Genomic DNA, 24,728 nt, shown 5'->3' on the forward strand with positions numbered 1-24,728 from the left:
AAAAACAATTCGTAAACTCAAAACACGATTCAGAGATACACAAATACAATTCGTAAAACTCAAAACACGATTCAGAGATACACAAATACAATTCGTAAAACTCAAAACACGATTCAGAGATACACAAATACAATTCGTAAAACTCAAAACACGATTCAGAGATACACAAATACAATTCGTAAAACTCAAAACACGATTTAGATATAGACAAAAACAATTCGTAAACTCAAAACACGATTCAGAGATACACAAATACAATTCGTAAAACTCAAAACACGATTCAGAGATACACAAATACAATTCGTAAAACTCAAAACACGATTCAGAGATACACAAATACAATTCGTAAAACTCAAAACACGATTCAGAGATACACAAATACAATTCGTAAAACTCAAAACACGATTCAGAGATACACAAATACAATTCGTAAAACTCAAAACACGATTTAGATATAGACAAAAACAATTCGTAAACTCAAAACACGATTCAGAGATACACTAATACACTTCGTAAACTCAAAACATGATTTCAAAAGACTCAACTTCATAAATTCAAAATACGATATAAGTGAAATTCATTTTTACTTTTGTCTTCACAAATTGTGCTTACAAACTGACATTAGATTTTGTAAATTATTTTTGTAAATGTATTATTTTTGAGACTGATCTGACTCCATAGTAAAGCTCAAGCTCGTGTGTGTGTGTATTTAATGCGAATCCAATGGGAACTGCAGCAGATCTCCACGTCACTTACACACTCGAGTGACGGATTCTAAACACACGGTGCACACTAACGAGGGAACACACACTCACTCATTCTCTCAACTCACACTGCAGTTCCAGAGAACAGCGCGCGTTCAAAACTTCCAACACGACTGACTGCAGATGGAAGAGACCACACAGACGGACCACGAGACGAAACAGCCGTGAAAGGTAGGACATAACCGCCAGAAATACGCTTCTCGTGATGTGTTCGAGCAAGTCTGGAGGTTTTGGGAAACTCTAGGGTCTGATAAGTTTTTCCTGTCAGCGTTTGTCGCGAGTATCGATCGCTCGTGACAGAAAACCGCATCAGTGACATCAGAAACAAACACAACTCTAATTGTGTTTGGCGACAAACGCGACGCTCTTTCACTTTCCTTTAAAAGGGCTTTAGGGATCCTCAGAAGTGAACATTAGCGTGATAGACACTACTGCAGTGTATGTGTTGATATTACAGCACGACCACTACTTTTATTTGGAGATAACCAAGTATTGAGGTAAAGTCGGGTTCATATTTGCACATTCAGACTTTCATTCATTCATTGTCTTGTCGGCTTAGTTCCTTTATTAATCCGGGGTCGCCACAGCGGAATGATCCGCCAACTTATCCAGCAAGTTTTTTACGCAGCGAATGCCCTTCCAGCCGCAACCCATCTCTGGAAAACATTCAGACTTTCACCTCAATAATAACATTTCAGAAAAGTATTGTAAATTCTATATATTAGCAGCCAGTGACTATATCAACATCTTCAGTCAAATAAATAGTGCTAATGTTGTTTTCAAGTCATACCTACATGCGATTTCAGACTCAATATTCAAAGTACCATGGTAAACAATATAGGGAGCATTTCACGAATGAATTTGCGAATGGAAAACAAATAATATCTCAGTATCAGATTTTAGGGATCCTCAGAAGTGAACATTAGTATTATACACTCTACTGCAGTATGTTTATTGATATTAGAGCACAACCACTACTTTCATTTGGAGATATTAGAGTATTTGAGGTAAAGTCGCACATTTTTTTCTCCTTAATAATGTACTATCAGAAAAGTATCGTGAATTCTATATATTAGCAGCCAGTGACAGAGGTAAAGTTGGTTTTATATTCGCATATTCGAACTTTCCCTTTAATGATATCATTTCATAAAAGTACTATTTGCAAGCTCTAAATAGCTAAATCATATTAGAAGCAAATGACTATCAAAGTAAAACATTGTTCACAGTCAAATAAACAGTGTTAATGTTGTTTTTAAGTCACACTTGCATGCTAATTCCGATCGAATATTCAAAGTAACATAGTAAACAATATATAGACTGCTAAATGAACGAATGTGCGAATATAAAACCAACTTTACCTCTATGCCAGTGACTATATCAACGTACAACATTGTTCACTGTCAAATAAATAGCGCTAATGTTGTTTTTAAGTCAAACCTCCATGCAATTTCAGACCCAATATTCAAAGTACCATGGTAAACAATATAGGGAGCATTTCACAAGTTGCCACTGAACGAATGTGTGAATTTAAAACCAACCTTACCTCAGTTTCAGACTTTAGGGATCCTCAGAAGTGAACATTAACAGGATAACTTACACACTATTGCAGTATGTTTATTGATGTTAAAGCACAACTGCAGTTTTTATTTGGAGATAATACAGTATTGAGGTAAATTTGGTTTTATATTAGCACATTCACACTTTCTCCTTATTAATGTACTATCATAAAAGTCTTTGTAAATTCTAAATAGTGAAATCATACTAGCTACCAGTGACTATATCAACGTACAGCATTGTTCACAGTCAAATAAATAGCGCGAATGTTGTTTTCAAGTCATAAGTCAAGCAAGCAATACAGATACTGCGCTCGCTGCCTGTAATGTTAATTTACATTATGCTAGCTCACTATCCTCGTCCCATTCTTAATTTTGATTTAATAAAATGTCCAAGAAAAACAGCGAAAATGGACCTCATTAAGTCTCAACCTTTATTACAGCTCGTGACGGACATTTCCCAAAGAGGGCATGACAAAACTCTTACCTGAGACGGTGTGTGGGGGCTCAGATGGCGCGCAGTTTTGATCGATGACTCTCGCTTGTTTATTAATGCCTGTGACAGCGGTGACGTAATTTTCACAGTAGAATGTCGCTGTTTGATTCGTACTCGTAATCAGGACTTTGTGTTCGAGGTGAAACTGTATTTCGTGTTTGTACAGTACACCCATCGTAAATTCATCAGTCATATACAAACAGACAAAGAAAATGTCGTATCTGTGTCTGTTCTAATCGCAGATTTTGGAATTGTACCCTTGTAAAATTACCAGTACGTTCTGTTTTCCTTTACGATTTTATAATTACGGATGCGTGCATTTTATTTACGCATGAAATATTCATGACAGTGATTTTATTCCATACTTTACCGATAAATTTGAAAAAAGCGCTGTTCGCACAGGCGAGGATGCTACGGAATTTTTCCGTAAAAGAGCATTCACACATCCATTGCAAAATACCGGTAAATTCTGACATCATTCACCAGAAATGAGCTCTAAACGGCTGCGCTTGTGTTTGTAAACATTTGACTACATCACAAACTCTGTGGATGGATCAGTATTGTGAACAACTTAGATGAAAACACATATTTCGCATGTCGAGATGTACATGATGTGTGTGTGTGCAGGCACTCACAGGCTGTTTCACGGGCACACGCAAAGCTTGAAGGTAAACAAACAGCGGCTTATCATAAGCATCTTATCGATAATTATTTACACAGTTGGCATTAAGATGAACATATAAACGTGATCTGACTAACTTCTAGCAGCTAAATGTGTCTGGGAAAATATTTAAAGGCTTTTATTCTCATAAACAGCGCGGACGTGAACGCGTCTGACTGTTCTGATTGGCTAATGTAGACGTCTCACGTCAGCACGTTCTAGACGTGCACGCGCTCTTTCCGTCAATCTTCCTTCTGCGTTCACACAGCGCAGCATTACGGCATATAACCGGTAATAGCCCCTTTCACACATACAGACCTTGTTGCATGTGTGAACAGGTCCTTTTTGAAAATACCGGTAAATTCGTTCTGGCTATTTTCCGGAAAGAGAAGTTGTAACATTACCGGCAATTTGCCGGAATGCTGCGCTGTGTGAATGCAGAAGGAAGATTCCCGTAATAAGCGCGTGCACGTCTAGAACGTGCTGACGTGAGACGTCTGCTTTAGCCAATCACAACAGTCAGACGCATTTACGTCCGCGCGGTTTATGAGGATAAAAACCTTTGAATATTTTTCCAGACACATTTAGCTGCTAGAAGTTAGTCAGATCACGTTTATATGTTCTTCTTAATGCCAACTGTGTAAATAATCATCGATGAGATGCTTATGACAAGCCGTTGTTTGTTTACCTTCAAGCTTTGCGTGCGCCTATGAGCGCCAGCACACGCACATATTATGAACATCTCGACATGAGAAAGTGATCCTGCGAAAGTTGTTCACAATATTGATCATCCACAGAGTCTGTAATTTAGGCAAATGTTTACAAATATAAGCGCAGCCGTTTAAAGCTCATTTGTGGTAAATGATGTCAGAAATTACCGGTATTTTGGAATCGATGTGTGAATGCTCTTTTCCGGAAAATTTCCGTTACGTCCTCGCCTGTGTGAACAGCGCTTTTTTGAATATACCGGTAAAGTCGTTCCAAAAAATTTTCCGGATATTTAACGGTATCACTGTGTGAAAGGGGCTAATGTTACTACTTCTCTTTCCGGAAAATAGCCAGAACGAATTTACCGGTATTTTAAAAAAGGGGCCTGTTTACACATACACAACTTTCCGGCAGATTACCGGTAATTTTCCAGAAAGGTCTGTATGTGTGAAAGGGGCTTCTGACTTATTAGATTGAAACGCTGCTTTATTCGCAACAATTTCTATGCGATATTCCAGTTTTGTGCTTAAATTCAATTAACATCCTGGAATGGAGGCACAGCTAGTGTATAACTCACACACTGCTTTAAAGTGCTGGAGTTTGCTCGTTTTTCCCCCCTTTCACGTGGCTCCTCATGCTTCCCGTCCTGATTTAGGGTTTATGAGGGGGATTGTTCAGGAACTCCGGTCTAAATATAATGAAGTTCACATCAGCCTTTGGTGAATCATGACTGTCTGTTGGGTTGTGGGTGATAATTCTCACTTACTGCTGAATCACCAGCCCAAACGGACAGCGCTTGTATTTATGAAGCAGCTGAAAGTGGTTTCTGCCCGTCTGAAGGGTTTTCTGTTCTCTCGGATGTTTCCGTTTATCCTGGGATGCCACATAAGTACAATGTGTGAGCGCACAACATTAATATTGCAGGAATTATATCAGCGTAAATTGACCTAATGTGACGTTTATATGGTGTTTGCTATAAGGCTTTAATGAAGTAGTTAAAAAAATGAAGCAGGGAGAAACCAAAGAGGAATTTCTGAGGGAGAGAAAATTATCAAAACAAAACTATTGATATTCGTGAAAAGATTTATAATAAACATACCTTTCATTCGTTTTCTTTTCGGCGTAGTCCCTTTATTAATCTGGGGTCGCCACCGCGGAATGAACCGCCAACTTATCCAGCATTTGTTTTACGCAGCGGATGCCCTTCTAGCTGCAACCCTTCACTGGGAAACATCCATACACACTCACTCACACATACATACTGACAATTTAGCCTACCCAATTCCCTTATAGCGCATGTCTTAGGACTGTGGGGGAAACCGGAGGACACCAACGCCAACATGGGAAAAACATGCAAACTCCACACAGAAATGCCAACTGACCCAGCCGAAGCTGTAACCAGTGACCTTATTGCTGTGAGACGACAGCGCTACCCACTGCGCCACCATGCAGCCTCTTAATTTATATCATGAATTAAAATTTTAAGATGTATTTTGTTACTTGATTAACATTAACTTCCTATACTGGATACCTGCATAGACAGCTGACAGAATAACCAAAATATTTATTTTAAATCTAATATATAGGATTATTATTTTAATATTAACTTAAGGTAATATCTCATAGTGGGTATTTTAAGTGGATAATTCACTCCAAAACAAGTACTATAGTAATTGATTCTGAATAAATACTATAATGCATCGTTCCCCAACCACCGGGCACCGGTCTGTGGATCAATTGGTACCGGGCCGCACAAGACCTCGTTAATTATTTCCAATTTTTGTCTCTATTTTGGTTATTATTAAGGTGGCTTGAAAAGCCAACATACTGTTATCTCACTTAAACTTATTCTTCTTCTTCTACTGAGACTAATTTTAAAGTGTATCTCCTTCTAACCCTTTCAAGCTTCATATTTCAAACTTTCGTCAAACCTTCAAACTGGTCCGACTCGGGTTGCTATATCTTTTCCTACTGATCCGACTTTCGGTTTTCAGAAAAACGAACCGGAAAATTCCCAAAATTCCCATTGACTTAACATTGGGTCAAATTTTGTGACCTAATAACTCTGCATCGGAATGTCACACAAACTTAAGAAAGGCCTCATCTAACTCAGACTAGCCAGCAGCCAACCACCGATGACCTTTAAACTTACTAGCCACTCCCTAGCAACCACTTATGGCACCTTAGCAACTGTCCCATAGACTTCCATTGTAAAAGACTGCCATTGACTTAACATTGAGTCAACCTTTGTGAGCTCATAACTCTGCATCAGACTGTCCTACAGACTAGAGTCAGGCCTCATTCAACTCAGTCTAGCCAGCAGCCAATCACTGATGACCTTTAGACTTACTAGCCACTCCCTAGCAACCAATTTCAGCACCCTAGCAACTGTTCCATAGACTATGACTAGCTATTCTAACACATGCTAATAGTTTTAACATGCTACTGACATGCTAATCTTGATAGAAACATGCTAGTCATGCTAACATCATGCTAATTCATGGTAACAACATGCTAATTCATGCTAGAAACAAGCTGATTCATGCTAGAAACATGCTAACAACATGCTAATTCATGGTAGAGTCATGCTAATATGCTAGTTCATGCTAGAATCATACTAGTAACATACTAATTCATGCTAGAATCATGCTAATAACATGATAATTCATGCTAGAATCATACTAGTAACATACTAATTCATGCTAGAATCATGCTAATAACATGGTAATTCATGCTAGAATCATACTAGTAACATACTAATTCATGCTAGAATCATGCTAATAACATGGTAATTCATGCTAGAATCATACTAACATGCTATTTACACTTTAAAACCACTTCAAACTTTCAGACTCTGCTTTTCAAGCCACCACAAAGTTTGTTCTCAAACTTCAATATCTTGTTTTGTTTATATTAATATATTTGTTGTGTTACTATAGCAACTATAGAATCACCACAACAGATTAAATCAAGTACTTTGTATGGTACTTCGTATGGTTCAAAAACACTGTAGTATTTACTCTAAATTACTATGGTATTTTCTTCAAATAAAGCTGGTGGATAGGAAAAAATATGTGTATACTACATTAGAATTATGTATTGACTACATTGTTTCCTGTAGGATTTTGTCCAGCTGTGGCGGCAGACTCTGTTGGCCATTTTACACAGATCTACCACTACATGGCGTTATTTCATTGACAGATGTCGTGGGCGCAGTATTAAGTCGGGATCGCATTCATGTAATAGTCTACGAGCATGTCAATCTCTGCTTTAGCGCCGATGTCCTCTGTTCGTGCACAAAACGTCTTGCGCGCCCTCAAACATACGCTGCTCAAGTGCAGATTTTCTTGTGCGCCCTCAAATAAACGCTGCTGAAGTGTGATTTAGTGCGTTTATGTAGTGAGTGTCTCCCAGCATTTATTAGATTTGCTAACTGCTCACCAGGCCGACTTTAGTAATTCATTTGCTAATTCATACTAGAATCGTGTTAATTACATGCTAATTCATGCTAGAATCATACTAGTAACATGCTAATACATGCTAGAATCATGCTAACAACATGATAATTTATGCTAGTAACATGCTAATTCATGCTAGAACCATACTAGTAACATGCTAAATCATGCTAGAATCGTGCTAGTAACATGCTAATTCATGCTAGAACCATACTAGTAACATGCTAAATCATGCTTGAATCGTGCTAGTAACATGCTAATTCATGCTAAAATTGTGCTAGTAACATGCTAATACATGCTAGAATCATGCTAACAACAGGATAATTTATGCTAGTAACATGCTAATTCATGCTAGAATCGTGCTAGTAACATGCTAATTCATGCTAGAATCATACTAGTAACATGCTAATACATGCTAGAATCATGCTAACAACATAATTTATGCTAGTAACATGCTAATTCATGCTAGAACCATACTAGTAACATGCTAATTCATGCTAGAACCATACTAGTAACATGCTAATTCATGCTAGAATCATGCTAACAACTTGCTAATTCATGCTAGTAACATGCTAAATCATGCTAGAATTGTGGTAGTAACATGCTAATTCATGCTAGAATCGTGCTAGTAACATGCTAATTCATGCTAGAATTGTGCTAGTAACATGATAATTCGTGCTAGAATCATGCTAACAACATGCTAATTTATAACAGGCTAACAACATGCTAATTTATGCTAGTAACATGCTAATTTATGCTAGAATCATGCTAGTAACATGCTAATTAGAGGACCACGGAGCTGCTCACCAGGCCGACTTTAGAAATACAGTTTCAGCACTCGAGGTGAAAACTTAATGTTTCTTTCTTCTGTTAAACACAAAAGAAGATATTTTGAAGAAAGCTGAAAACCTGTAACCTCTGACTTCCAGAGTATTTGTTTTTTCTACTGTGGAAGTCTGCATTCTTCAAAATATCTTCTTCTGTGTTCAACAGAAGAAAGAAGCTTTCTAAAGGTTTTAAACCTCATGAGAGAGTAAACGCTGAGGTCATTATAAATATTCCACTAAGTAAATACTCCATCATCTGTTCTTCCTGAATCAGTGTTATGGGTCAGTTGTTTGCTTTGAGTTGTTAAGGACGTACAGTATAGTTTTGTCAGCCTCAGGCATTAGAGAGTGTTTTCCGTCCTCGCTCGTCATATTTTCCACTCTGTGGTGTAAAAAACAATCCTCACAGCCCTCCGTTTGCTGAAGAGACTCAGACAGTGCTTGGGTTTCCCTGGTCTGCAGTAGTTTTGTGGAGCATCTTGATTTATGATGGTTTGTAGGCAGGGCTTGACATTAATTCTTTAATCACCGGCCACTGTGGCTAGTAGTTTTCCAATGTTACTAGCCACTCTGCATTTTTACTAGCCATAATTTTGTTGTTGGGAAAATATATTTTATATGCATAAATTTGACTAAAATTACTTGATTTAAATTTTATGTCCACATGCGTCCTCGTTCATTTCACTTTTTGTTTGTCGTGTATGAGCTTGTTTAATGAGCATGAGCAAATGGGTTGTGGTTTCATAGTGTTATATTGCAATTAGTTTTTATTTCACATGACTTTTCAGAGCTCAAAGATAACGATTTACCAAATATATATATATATATATATATATATATATATATATATATATATATATATATATATATATAAATATAATTATATATATATCAGGGCTCGAAATTAACCTTTTTGCTTGGTAGCACCGGTGCTCCTAACTTTAAAAATTTAGGCGCATCAGCCAAAATTTAGTCGCACCCATCAATTATGAGCACCGTTACTACAAGTTTTATACAAACATATTTATTGCATTTGAAATCAACACTAATCAAACTAACAAGCAAAAAAAATAATACATATATTAATACATATATGCAAGCGTAAGGAAAATATGTCTTAACGAAATCCCGTTATCACAAGAAAATACATTTTTATAACAGAACTGAGTGACCAAAGCATACATGGAGCGCTCACCGGCCCTGCTTGAATGAATCTGTTAACGGTATAACTGTGCTGTTCTCACAAGTGCTGTCTTATATTGCATTGATGCTTTTGACTCATACTGTACCTTATCATATGCATACATGTTAATAGCAATACCGTTTTTTTATGAGTAGCGTTAGTTTACTCAGTGCGATGGTGTACGTGGTGTTAAATTGGACATATTTGCACGGCGGACAGCATCTGGCGATTATATGAAGCATTAAACAGAAGCTCTCGTGCTAGATGTGGCAAACAGTTACCTGAAAACTCCATCTCTCAGACTTTTCATAGCGAACTTGAAGCCAATGGAAGTCTTCTACTCTTGGAAAAGTGTAGATGGTGGATTAACATTCAGCGCATGATCACTACTAACATGTGTCATTATTTGTAACTAGATGTCTTCTAAAACTAAATCTGTCAGTGTCATTTTCATTCTCATCTTCAGCGCTTGACAATTTTTCGCGGTAGTAGCTCTCTCATTGTCATCCGAAACCAGAAGGCGCTGAGTGATTGACAGCTGATATTAACCAATCATTCGCGTTCAGTGCTAGAGCAGTGGTGGGCCAATAAGAAGAGCGCGACGGCGGGGCAAGCATTACGGACTTGTCTTTGTTTACTGCAGCAAGTCGACATGACAACTGTTTGAAACCATTCCTGAGCGCTGCGTTTCGCGTTTCAAGTGCAGACAAAGAGCTTAGAGATGCATTCTGCGTGAATGTCTCCCGAATCCGCGCATGTGGTGAACATTTTGCAGTAAAAACTGGTCGCACACAACAATTTTAAGCACTCGCAGAAATGCTCCCTAATATATTTTAAGGTCGCATAAATAAAATTTCGGGCGCATATGCAACCAAAATGGTCGCAATTTGAGCCCTGTATATATATATACACTAATATATAATATATTATATAATATATATAATATATATATACTATTTATAATTATAAATATATAATATATGTATACTATACTTTTTATTTAACAAAACATTTCTTAAAAAAAGAAAGAAAAGCAATTGACTTTTAAAAAATAATTATTGTCACGTATTAAAAATATGCACAGTAATCTGTCGTGGCTAAAGATCTCTCGGATCACCAGTTACCTGTACATAAATGGAGAGTTCATCTCCCCTTGAAGCAATGTCGTAAAAAACGATAATTAAACCTTTTTAACAAAAATAAAAGCAAATAAAACCGTAAGCAAATGAAAGCAGGTGAAACATACCGTGTTTGATGATGAAAGGATGATCACATGCACACGGTTAACTTTAGGCCAATTAATAATCTGTTTAAAGTGAAAGAAACCGCTGCTGCTTACAAAAGGACACAGTTTGAGCACTTGAAAGCAGCAGGACTGTGGGTGCATGTTCATCACTTTTTGTCTAGTCTATTTGAAAGAGAGCCGATCATAGTTGCGTTTCCAGACCCTGTTCGAGACACGGTTGCCTCACGAAAAGGAAACGAGAGCGCGCACGCGTTTTAAGCAGTCGCGCGCACGCGTTTTAGGAAGATGCGCGCATCACATCAGCTGTTAGCGCAAGTGATCATCATCCTCTCATTCGGTATTCACTTGCTTTCCTCTGCTCGCGTGATCACAATTATTCTACTTCTCGAGTCTAAGATCACGTTTGCACGCATATTGGGTCATCCTTATATTGTCGAACGCTGCTTTTAAGAAAACGACAATTTAAAAATTGTTTTCAACCAGCCAAAGTGGCTAGTGGGAGTGTCTGTCTAACCCGCCAAAGCTGAAATCTACCCGCATTTGGCGGGTGTTAATGTAAAGCCCTGTTTGTATGTACTCCAATTTAAAAGTTTTGATTCAGTAGCTGTGTTTCCATCCAAAGATGTGAACTAGATTTATTTAAAACAGGAATAGCACATAAAAGACGTAAAAAACAAAGCAGCGTTTTTCGTTCATTCAGTCATTAAGGCTCTCAAAGCATGCGTCCGTGACCGACACGCGACCTCTGGTGGACAGTAGCAGACTCCGAAATGAGAAGCAGATTCAGAGTTCCACATGAGGTGGTTATTAATTAGCAAATAATATAATTATTATGAATGTAAACATTAGGGGAGCAGGTTACATTGTAACCCCGTGTCCTAACAACACAATACGGGATAAGCAGTTTGGCTGTTGGCTCCTAACGAAACCCGACAGAAATGTAAATACAGCCATTCAGAATCACAGAATAGTGCACTCACTGCACTCCAGCGAAATAGTAAGGTTTATAATCTAATAAATACACATTAAACCTCTTTAACATGATTAAACGTAGATGCTGAATCACTGATATGTGTTTTGAGTTGGGCATGCAATACCTAGTTCAACCACTGGGTGTCAAACTTACATACTGCACCTTTCTGAGACTGAAATAGATATCTGACAAATGTCTGGGTTCATCAGTCACTAACAGAGAGTGAAATAACTTCAGAAGTCTTTCCGTATCTTCAGTATCTCTAACACAGGTTACAGGTTTTTAAGGGGGATTGCAGTATTAATCACAGGTTTGTCAGGGCTCGAAATTAACTTTCTTACTTGGTAGCACTGGTGCTCCCAACCTGAAACATTTAGGAGCACCAGAAAAAATTTAGGAGCACCCACCAAAAATTAATGATATTGACAAGTTGTATATTAAGGGATTTATTGTATTTGAAAACAGCATCATTTGGGACTAACAAAACCCAGAAACAATTATCTAACTAATGCTGTGATGATTTAATATTTGTGCAATATTTCCAAAATTAATGTTGAATAATTATAAAATATTAATGATGACGATGATGACAATAATACTAACAATGAATTATATTTCTCATCATTATGCTGCCTTGAATGTGCTTTAATGTAAGTTATCTGCTATATAAAGTCCTGCTGTTACTCTATGGAAAATAAATTGATGGTTTGCATCAAACACAAATAAAGCATTGCAGTAAGAAATATTTATTTTGTACTGCTGTTTTTATATGCATGTCAATTTAATAAATACTGGCCTATTTCTGCTACAAAACAAACAAAATATTATAATAAATCATTCGATTCGATGCTGATAGGTGCAAAGCAGTCATCAGTAATTAAATAGAAAAATAATATACACCTCAAGAAAGAACGGACAAAAGAAAGGAGAAAAATTCTCACTTTTAAAAGTTTTGGTTTCGGTTCTTGTCGTTGTAATGCTCAGCCTCGTTACGCGCTGAATTTCATTTTTCTGTGTTTGTGAAAAAGCATGCGAGTCAGCCAATATGAGGGGGGCAGAGCAGGATTCTCCCAATAACCACCGTCGCAATACTGTTCCTTGTTATAACCCGCATCAGTTTAAACTCAGTAAAGGCAAGCTTCTTTGGCGATGGTGTTTTAGCGGACATTTGCGCTGTTGCAGCCTGATCTCACGAGGAAACGTATGAAAAAGTTACGAATTGCCGTGAGATTGTGTTGGCTGAACACGCAGCGCATGCAACGCATCGATATTCAGTGTACTTTTCACTCTTCAGCAGTTTGCATTCCCCACGGTCACAAAAGCTCACACAAGTGGTGCTCGCTGCAGAGCCATCCAAAAGCTCCCTCCCTGTCATCTGACAGCGGAAAGTCTTGAGTGATTGACAGCTAATATGAACCAATATAGCGTCAGGGAAGAGCTATTCAGCACGTTTTTAGAAAAAAAAAAACAGGTCGCACTCCAACCTAAATATTCAGTCGCACGAATGCTCCCAATATATATTATGAGGTCGCATAGCTTAAATTTCGGGCGCATATTTGACCAAAATGGTCGCTATTTCGAGCCCTGTTTGTGGTTTAAGTAAGATTGCAGCCTAGAAACCAGTGTAGTGTTGTATGGACAGGGATGTGTTTGTGTGTGTTAAGTGTGTGCAATAAGCCAGATCGCTTTCACATCAAGTGGAAAAAACAGCAACATGTATTTCTGAAAGCCATTTGTCTGTCATTTAGCTGAGACGAGAGCGTGTGAAGGAGACAATAGCGGCATTGACCTTTTTGATAACAAATAAAACCCTTGCCTTGGGCTCCGCTGTTTGCTAACAGGAGCTTTGTGCGTTTTCTTCGCCATTGTGACTTTTAACTGCGAGTCTTTGTTCTGATGGCGGATTTGGCCGCGTCCCATATGCCACTGCACACTGCGGCTGCTGACAGCAGGAGTTTGTGTTTCCTCAGGCTGTTGTGTGTGTGTGTGAGAGACACTTAATTGAGGTTTTTATATATATAATATATTAGTGCTGGACAATACTGGGAAAACACGTGATGTTGCTGTTAAGTATTGTGGTGTTTTTTGCTATTTAATATTTCCTTGCGCTCAAAAATGATTTTTGTTCAAGCTACTTATTTAAAATATGCTGAGACAACAAAATTCTTACGTTTTTTTGGGGACAACTTAATTGTTTTATGTTCTATTCACTCAAATTTGTAAACACTAGGGATGCCACAGTTCTCAATATAATATTGAACCATACGGTACGACCTCCACGGTTCAATATGTGCTGGTGAATTGCGGTTTTCTCTGTTTTCCTCCGCATCAAAGCTCCTGAAAGCAAAGAAGGTCAAGCTGCTCCAGGATTGGCCAGCCCCGTCACCAGATATGAACATTATTGAGCATGTCTGGGCAAAGATGAAGGAGGAGGCGTTGAAGATGAACACAAAGAGTCTTGATGAGCTCTGGGAGTCCTGCTGAAGGCTTTCTTCTTCATTCCAGATGACTTTATTGATCAGTGATGCGAGTCATGTCAGAGATGTATGGATGCAGTCCTTCAAGCTCATGATGGAGTCAGACACAATATTCATTCTGTCTCCACTGCAGCAGGACTTTATATTCTATACTGGACATTATTTCTGTTCAGTGATGAGACTTTAGTCTGAGCAGAGTCAGATCTTACTGTCCTAATCAAATCATTAATAATCAAGACATGATCAGATTTTATTGTGCTCAAATAAGCGTCATCTAGAGGCCTTTACCTTTCATATAGGACACTTCTGATACCAAATAATCAACTAGAAGTCAAGTTATTATTATTGTTCCTGTGTATATTTTCATATATTCATTCTTGTCTCATTTTTTTTGCAATATCATCTCAGTTTTAGATAGGGATGCACCGAATATTCGGCAACCGAAATTATTAAAAAAATTTATGAATAAGTAATATATTTATATTTAATATATTTATATTTATAAATATATATTTATATTAAGTAATATATGTAATATATATATCATTATTTATTTGCCGAACAATGAAGTTTTTTAATGACGCAATCAAATAGTAACCCGCATAGAGTGAGAGGCGCGCGCTTTATGCAAAAGCTGTCAGCGCACGATTTAGTCAGGCGGTCTCACCCTGTTCTGCATCGCGACTGTGCTTGATCCACGATATAAAGATCATTACTTGGATATGGGGAAAAAGCTGCGCACACAAAGAAATGATCCAGGCCGAGTTGGACTTGGGAAAGCCGCTAGGTGTTGGAAACGGTCAGGTGATGCACAGCGCAGGAGATAAAATCAGCGCAGAGAGTAAACGGGCTCGTACTACAGATGAGCCGCGCACCGACAGCCGACAGCGAGAGACTGTTTAGTGCTGCATCTCATGTCATTGATGAGAAGAAGAACCGACTTTCATGCGAGACAGCAGAGAAGCTACTTTTTATAAAGAACAACCTGCCACTTTTCCTGAAGAAGTAGGCTAAGTAGGCTTATGTCTTGGACAGTTATTCATTTGTTGTCATTCACATTTTTTGGACTATTCAATGCACATTTGTTTTAGAAATCCCTAGTTTTAGAAATGCACTTGTGTGCAATATCTGATGATTCCACATGCAGGTTATCTTTCAAAAGACGTTGACAGGAGCAGATGTTATTCATAATATTCATTACAGCTTCATCAATTATGAATGAAACAGCAAACATTAACAGTTGCTGCGCGCTGCTTTTGTGTCTCCTCAATTCTCCAGTAATGACTGTTGTCAAATGAACCCCCGTTTGGTCTCTGACTCTAGACTCTGGAGAGGAACACTAGTTGTATTTCTCCTGTTTTGGCCAAAGCTTTATACTGATCAAATTTTCAAGCTGTTAACAGCCTTTACTGCCTCCCGTACCTCATGCACAAATGAATGAAATCACAGGCCACACGTTCTGCTGTCATTGATGTCTGGCTTACAATAGGCTTTTTTTGGACCGTATGTTCATTTCAATGGACGTCATATGTCAGGTCATGTCTTTTTTGTTTTGTTTTTTATTTCGTTTTTATTGCAGCATCAAATTTACATATGGATGTATGATACATAGGACTTTGGATACACAACACAACCATGCATCCAGTAAGGCAGCGTCAGCGTTTTCTATTCAATGGGTGACGTGACGTCAGGTGTTGCCGAACTACATTGTGGATCCGTCGGTGCCGCTTCAGAGGCGTTGCTCGCTGCAGAAGTTGGGACTAGCTCAACTTTTCAAGCGCCGACGAAAGCGTCAGCCAATCAGATCACTATATGCAAATACACCAGCTAGACAGTGGCCTATTGCTTGCTGAATTTTATTGGCTGTTGCTGTTATGACGATCGTGTTAGCCCCAACCTCAGACAGTCAAGCGTTGACGCTGAAGCCCTGTGTGCATGGGGTGGTAATAGGGTTAAATAGGTTTGATATTGGACTTTTTTACCCAATCAAATGGCAGTAAAGCTCTACATAAATGTATCCCACGCTGCTATAAACGCTATTAGGACACACATATTTCGCAAAAAAAGTGAAAATTGGTTGTTTTTGCGTTATTTAGAGCAAATTCGTTCTTCCAGTTTGAAACTTATTTTTAAAGCTGCGTCACGCCGATTTGCTACTTGCGTGTATTTCAGCATGAAGACTGTCTGTCTGTCTGTACCTGGGAGTACTTTATGACGTCTATGAGTGTGCTGCATTTATTCATGAGGAAGACTTGGTTCAAACTAATCAGCGCGTTCTATTGTGTATGCGGTGCAACTTCATTAATATGCATGCTAGCTTCTAAGACTGTTTGTACCTGATACAGTGTTCAGACAGCAGAGAGACGACACGTTATGTTGCCAAAACAAGTGGGAGAGGAAGAATTGTTTGGAGATACGGGTTGTCAGTGTTGCTTTTATAATTTGCTGCAAGGAAGGTTTTTATTTTCACTTTCCCGCTATGAGAGCGCAGCTGGACTCTCGTGTGGATTACAGTGCATGCAACGCTCAACAAAAATACGTGTCTAAGGTCGTATTCACACTATGTACAGTTGCCTCAAACCGGGCCAAAGCACGCTTGCCCCCCCCCCGCCACCCCTCATAAACAATCATTAAGCTCTCGTGCTGCAGGAATGAGGAGGTTTGCTGATGGTGCAGCTGTCGTGCAGTGAGGGGTTTGCATCTTTAATAAACTACGGCAGTTTGCTTTCATTGAACAGTAAGAATGATTAATAAATCCATATGAAACAGCCCCTTAAAAGTCACGTCTTGCTTTCAGTTTCGGGCTTTACGCGTTTTGCACACACACACACTACAAGCGTACATGGCCAAAGCACAAGTGAACCGCACTCTGGCACATCTCTTCCAACCGTGCCTGAGCCCGATTCAGCGCACTCACACTTCTCAAACAGGCCTGGGCACGGTACAGATAGCATAGTGTGAGTAGGCCCAAAGGAACATTTTTTTTACCCAAAAGCTTTTCGCAGCTGGAAACGGTGAAATCCGGTTTTGCCGCCCGTCTCCTTTTAAAAAAGGACACAAACAAGATATGCAGAAGAATGTTGAGAAGAACACGTTGACATCCATAGTAGGAACAAAAAATACTAAGGAAGTTGATGGCTGTTTTTTCCCCAGCATCCTTCAGAAAATCTTCCTTTGTGTTCAGCAGAAGAAAGAAACTCAAACAGGTTTTGAACAACAGTAAAGCATGAGGACATGATGACCTTTTCATTTTGGGGTGAACTGGTCCTTTAACGCATTTCAACCAGGGTTTGTACATTAACTTTGGTTCGTGGGGAAAAAGTGCCCAAACGATCAAGATAAGGTGCTCAAAACACTGCACAATTAGACTGAATTTATTATGACTGCTACATATTACTTAATATGTTGAAATCAAATGTGTTGGATTGCTTTAGGCATTGTTTGGAGCAAATCTGCCACCGGTTAGAGTCTTTTGAGTGGAGTATGTGACGGTCTGGTGTACAGTAATGTGGACGTGCACATTAGTGACCTAGTTATATGTTCTGCAGACTCCACAATCTCTCAGTGTCAATAAGGCAGAGGAGATATGATCACCACCGATTACTTGCTCTCCACATGTGAAGGTGGAAAATTGGAAATTCCATGGGATTTTACCCACCAAGCAATTTTGTGTTTAGACGTCTAATAGACATCTAAAAGTAGATTGCTAGGCTAAAGCAAGGCTGAATTGGGCTGTCATTGAGACATCTAAAGAATAGACCAAAACCAGACTACTCATCAAATACAGATCAGACCGACTTCACATATGTCTTCACTCATTTTTTATTTATTTTTTATTTGATGACTAGTCTAGTTTTGGGCTTTTCTTCGATGTCTATTAGATGTTCTTTGACAGCTCAAATTTAGCCTTGTTTTATGAAAGCCACCTGTTTTTAGACATCTATTAGACGCCTATTAGACATCTTGCTGGGCAGTTTGGGGGTTCAAGAATTAGGTTTAGAATTTATTGACCTTTGTGCAGATGCAAGATATATCATTTCAACACTGACATCGCAATGTGTGGGTGGATAACTCATTTAGCTGAGTTGGGTTTTTGACGATTTGAATAGTTTAATTCTACTAAATTCGTCTGAGAGTTTTCATAGCAATAGGTCTGGAAGCTCAAACCTGTTAGCATATTACATATAAACATGATTAGATTGTGTTGTTGTTTCAAGCAAAGGCGTTTGTACCAACTGCTGATCTCTTTTTATTTATTTATTTTTTTTTTTTACAATTGTAACCTATAGGTGAAATACACAGTATGTAAAAGGGGTGTAACAGATCACGGTTGATCCGTAATTCATACTGATCACAACCCATGATTCAAAACACGTGACTCTCGGATTAATAATTTTTTTTACCTGTACATTAATTCTAAATTTGCAACGATCGCAGATAGATGGCCTCTCGCTGACAAGAAAATGAACGAATGAATGTAAAATATAATGATGACGGAAGAAGTTATGGTGGGTTCTTCAGGATGTGGTGGGTTTTCCTAGAGTATTAAAGGTGTTTTCTGTCACTACTTGTTTAGTCTGCGTCAATGCATTTAGTGTAAGCTGCAAGATGGATCATTAAAAGATCAGGATCTCAACACCCACGCAACATAAATTATAGATGATGGTGATTTTGCATATGTTTATTAATCCTAAGAGATTCAGTCTGTAGTCTTTTGAGTTAGTTATGAAGTTACAAACAGTAAAATGACACAGAAGTACTGGGAGAACAGTTTATAGCTTAACTGATGTTTATAGGAAAGATTAAAATCACTGTCATGTGCAATCAACTTGATGCCCAAAAATCAAAGTTGTAGGCAGCAATTACATTATTTAACCATTAGGTTAAATAACAAGCCATCAAAATATGCCACTGAATAGTCCTTCAAGAATGATCATCTAGCAATGAAACATGAAGTTTTATGAGTGAATATCTCAAACATTATTGAAAATGAGACTAAAGATAAATATTTGTTATTTTTCTACTTTTAACGTTATCAGCAAAAGTAGGATAAACAGAAGTGTACGCGGTACTGAATATTTTATGATTTATTTTTATTCATCTGATTATTTCTTCATTTTATTTTATAAAATCGTGTCTTTCTAGTGTCTTACAGGTCTGTTATTGTGTTAAAGGTAAAGCAAATTACATTTGTCTCCTTCCCTCTTTGGCTGATCCGAAAAATGGTCCGATCAGTGACTTAAAAACTGTAATGTGATCCATACTGTGAGATTTGTGATCCGATACACCACTAATGTTTAATTGGGGAAAATAGCTAATTATTATTTATTTCAAATTAAAATGAGACTTAAATTAGAAATAGATTAATCTACGCACTAAAATAAAGGTACAAAAACTGTCACAGGGTTGAAAGAGAACATTTAAAAAAAGGCTTTAAAAAGATCTTTGAAAACATCACCTTTATTGTGTAATGTTGCTGTTTAAGCGTGAAGAATTTTCTCTGGATCAGTGAGCACTCGTTCTGAACTCCCACAAATGAACTTTTCCCAGTACTGCTGAAGTCTCTACTGGAGAACAAATATGCCACAGTGTAAATAACTCCTGCTGAAGGAGACCGGCTGTCTGGAGTTGAAGTTGAGTTGAGTTGCTAGAGGTTTCCTATAGTATACTTAGTAAGTTGGTTTATTATTTCACATGTTCGGAGTAAACTCAATTTTCAACCAAATTAAATGGCACACTAATTATAAAGTACAACAGGTAACCCTTCACCGTAAAGTCTCATCAGTAGTAGAGCTGCACGATTCTGGCTAAAATGAGAATCGCAATTTTTTTTTGCTTAAAACAAAAGATCACGATTTTCTCTCGATTCTGTAGATGTAAAATATAGGTTAATACATGTTGGCAATTATTATTGTTTTTTTCTTAAACAGCTGGTTTCTATTAATAATTCTATTCTTCTTATAATAATTCTGATGTTGCAATCTGTCATTGACAACATTATTGGACCATTTAATTCACGAATATTTGCGCTTAACAAACAAAAGTATTTATTTATAGACTAATTGATGTCTGTGCGTAAAGGTTTCCCTATCCAAGAGCGAAAGTGATCCATTATCTCTCATTCTCACGCAGTAGATGCTCTGTTTAACAGTTTTCTGTTAAAAAACTGTTTACTGTTTGCTTGTGAAATGCTGATTTTTTTCCACTTAGACTTACTTTGCGTCTTGTAAATAGCGAATGTGCTCTTGGCGTGACGCAGCTGGCACTTAAAGGGAATGGGAGATGAGACTCTAATTGGTTTATTCTCAAAACACACCTATAACTCATTAAGAAAATAAACTCAACCCTTTTAGACCATGCGCCACGGCACAAGGCAGATTTCCCGTCCTTAAATTAGCAAAAACACATTCTGACACGCCCTGAAAGCGTTTGCGCCCTGCGTTTTGCGCTCTGCACATGGACCCTCAAAATAGAGCCCAAAGATGTCCTGTCTATATTGTCCTGTTATGAGGAGGGGATATGGTCAAACAAAGCATGCAAATTAAGAGTTGTGGTCGGCAGGGTAAACTGCTTTTTCAGGCCTGGTCTCATCATGTTCTGGAGGCAGAAACCGCCTGACCAGTTGATCGAAAAGAGAAAACAATAGACACAACCATGCTGTGAAACTGACAATTTGCATTACATGTGCTTAGCCTGTAGTCAGAAAGACAAAAGGTTAATGTCCCTCCTAGCTGGGATGTTAATGAAATTATATAATTAAAACCAGAGAATATAACTTTTTAGTTATACGTAGATTACTGTTCATTTGAAATTAGATGATATAAATTTCCACAGTTGTCATAACGATCTAAAGTGGCAATAAGATCATATCTGTACTGCGCATTTACACCGTGGCATTATATTAAAATTATATTAAAAAACAAATTACAACAAAAATTCAGTAACAAGTAAAGCTGTTTAGATGTTGACTTTGTGTTTCTCTGATCAGAGATAAGAGACCTCTGCTGTCCTGCCAGTGCCATCGGCTACAATGAGTGCCAAATCGGCCCTCAACAAGGCGGTGTTCCTTCCCAACGACGAGCGGATGCTGGCCGCCGTGCAGGTCAAGAGGAGGACCAAGAAGAAGATCCCGTTTCTGGCTACAGGAGGTCAGGGGGAATACACCACCTTCATCTGCTTATCAGGTGACACTCACAGCAACACCAACAGCATTGATACTGATTTAGGGCTCTGTGGTCTTATAGATTTATTCTATAGTTCAGTTTTAATGGTATTTTATCTGTCATATGCTCCGCCCCCTCTTCCTGTTCAGCTCCAATTTAGTCAAACATCAAATAAAAAAGAAATTGCTCAAGATTTCAAAGCACTTCAAGACCTTTAAGTGTGTTAGCAGCTGGCTGCATGTCAGATGTTTTCTCAGTATGTGTGTGTGTGTGTGTGTGTGTGTGTGTGTGTGTGTGAGATGATTAATATGGTCTGCTGTGCTGTGATTGATAACACCTGTGTTCCCGAGGCTGTCTGTGATCAACATGATGAACACATCTCTGGACTGAGGCGTTTCCTGCGAGTCTCGCTCCAGCCGTGAATCACACACACACACACCGTCACAGCGGACCCATGAAACGCCAGACCTGTGTGTGTGTGTGTGTGTGTGTGTGTGTGTGTTTTTGTGGACTCCCATTCAGAGGAAGAAGCGCAGGAGTAAATGAGCAACAGGAGAGATTGAGGAACTCCCTGTCATTCATATGTATCAGGGCTGTTATTAGATCACTGCATAAAGCAGATAAACAAGACTTGCTGGAAATATCGGGATCATGAAATGACGGTGGGAGAAAAGGCAGCGATATCAGTATGGTTGAAAACACTAATATTCAATAAATAGTCGAGCGTATTACCAGGGCCAGACGGAATCTGCGGACGTTTTTTGCTATTTCTGCTGAGAATTTTGGTAAAAATCTGCGGATTTCTGCTGAATTATTTTGGAAGTATCCAGTGGAGTATCATAACTAAAACCTTAATATATTAACTCAAAAGTAATAAATTACTGAATAAAAATGGAATAAAATCAGATTTACACATTTACTCAAGTAAATAAACAGAATTAATGATGGGCTAAAAATCTGCGGAATTTTGTGGAAAATCTGTGGAAAATCTGCGGAATTCTGCGCGCGCAGATTCCGTGTGGGCCTACTTATTACTGATAATAAGAAATATTGTTATAGTTCTTAACTGTTAACTGGAGGCTCTGTTGCTGCACTGTAATAAAATGCATTTTATTTAGTTAGTAAATAGTAATACTGATAAATAATTATAATAATAATAATAGTAATTATTATTATTATTACTATTATACAAGTTAATGATACAATTATAATAAGGCAAGGTAAGTTTATTTATATAGCACATTTCTTACACAATGGTAAATCAAAGTGTCTTACAGTACATAAACAGGAATAAAAGAGACAAGAAAATAAAAACAACAGAGTAAAAGTGTTAAAAACGGTTATAAAAGAATCAAAACGAAAAGAAAGACACAATAGTGCGATCTGTCGGATGTAGCACAGTGCTCATTCAGTAAAGGCACAGTTAAACAGATGTGTTTTCAGTTTTGATTTGGACAGGCCAGCGGCCTCATGTATCAAGGCTGCGTACACACAAAAACTTTGCATGCGCCAGGTTTCGTGCTCAGAATCGCTCACGTTTGGATTTACTAACGATGAACTGAACGTGGGAATGTGCGCAGCTCCACGCCAGCTTCATGGCTGGCGTACGCACATTTTTTGTGCGTGTCTGTTTTATTTCCGTTGGCGACTCCTAGAGGCAGTTGTGTTAAATTGCTCTCTACAAAGTGTCTGAGCCCTGCAATGGCAGCTGTATGAGACGGGTTCATCTAGCAGGTATATAAGGTTTCCATACCATACAGTTGACCAGCCAAACATTAAAGCACAATTTGCAGCGGTCGCCTGTTTTCCCATTGTAATGGGAGCGATCTACTGCACACACATTGCTATAAAGACACTATCTGAAGATGAATTTGCATGCGTGAATCATAAACATTTCCATTCAATAAATGTGCAAATAAAATATGATGCACAGACTTATTAATGATTCCTACTTGTCTTTCTCGTGATAAATAGTAGCAAAATCTGATATGTAGCGGGGGAAAAAAAGAAGAAAGAGTTCATCAGACGCTGGATTCGAACCGAGTTCATGCTCGAACGTGTCAAAACATGTTGACATGCGTTTTACGAGCTGCGCCACTGAGACTATTAAGGGTACAACAACATTTTACACCTATAAATCACACTATTTCTCTTTTAATCAGTGCGATTTTCAGACCCAACTGTGTTAACCGCATCAGCTAAACTCTCCCACTCTATTTTTTTCTTTTGTTGTTAATTCCGGAGGACAAACTTGCAAATAACACCACTTTTCTCCGGTCTACCTCCGAAAGCAGCACCTACAGTTCACATTCTGTTCAAAGTTTCTCTTTTTGCTTGCTTTTGCCGTTGCTTTTTCATTGGGTTTTGCCAAAGTAGAGTCATTAGCATATTCATACGGGGGAGGAGGCAGGGAGGGGTTTGTGCTCGTGCATGTTGCGCTCAGTTTCACGTTCATTCAGATGTACAAAAGAATATGCGTGGGATTCAGCGTACGCAGTGTTTCATACATCTGAATTTTTTTCTGCGTGTTTTAGTATGATTTCCAGGCAAGTCTTCGTACATGAGGCCCCTGATGTTGGAGCACATTTGATCAACTCTGGAAGCTGATTCCAGCAGCGGAGCCGATTCACCCGGCTTTGACTGAACTCTTTTAATTTCTAGTTTGTATGATCCTAAAGATCTGATTGATCTATTAAGTTTGTATTCAGTAAGCATATCTGTAATGCATTGAGGTCCTAGGGCATTTAGTGATTTATAGGCAAGTAAAATACTTTAAAATCTATTCTGAATGTAATTGGGAGCCAGTGTAGAGATCAGAGGACAGGTGTGATGTGCTCTGATTTCAGAATCCTGGCCGCAGCGTTCTGGATGAGCTGTAACTGTCTGACTGTGTTTATTGGATGGCCAATGCGGAGGCCAATACAGTAATCCATCCTGCTGCTGATAAAAGCATGAACAAGCTTCTCTAAGTATGATAGTATGCTGATTTACTGACTGCTTTGACATGACTATTGAAAGTCAGATCTAATTGCAGAATCGCACCAAGATTCTTGACCTTATATTTTGTTGTTTGACCCTTAAGCTAGTTGCTCCACGCAGCGCCATGCATTTTAGAAGTCTTAGCATAGGTTTCTATCAGGGTACACACACCAGCGCTGCAAGGAGGCGGCTGTCCACTGCCCCAGCCACGACTCAGGACACTGTTCATATTTCTGCCGTACC

General features: G+C 38.4%; 2 protein-coding genes across 3 annotated transcripts in view; both read left to right on the forward strand.

The window, feature by feature from the left end:
* The window catches only part of zc2hc1c (zinc finger, C2HC-type containing 1C), an 835,825-nt gene that overhangs the window by 558,132 nt on the left and 252,965 nt on the right, over window positions 1-24,728 (forward strand). The gene's annotated exons all lie outside the window — the stretch shown is intronic.
* stxbp6 (syntaxin binding protein 6 (amisyn)) overlaps window positions 774-24,728 on the forward strand; it is a 54,646-nt gene continuing 30,691 nt past the window's right edge. Inside the window, 2 exon segments of one of the 2 annotated variants that reach the window (NM_001002063.1) lie at window positions 774-935; window positions 21,332-21,527. In NM_001002063.1, coding sequence (NP_001002063.1) covers window positions 21,374-21,527 — 154 coding nt within the window. In that variant the 5' untranslated portion in view covers window positions 774-935; window positions 21,332-21,373. 2 annotated transcript variants of the gene reach the window in all.

This window comes from Danio rerio, chromosome 17 (assembly GCF_052040795.2).
Source record: "Danio rerio strain M-AB ecotype USA chromosome 17, GRCz13ab, whole genome shotgun sequence".
NCBI classification, from domain to species: domain Eukaryota; kingdom Metazoa; phylum Chordata; class Actinopteri; order Cypriniformes; family Danionidae; genus Danio; species Danio rerio.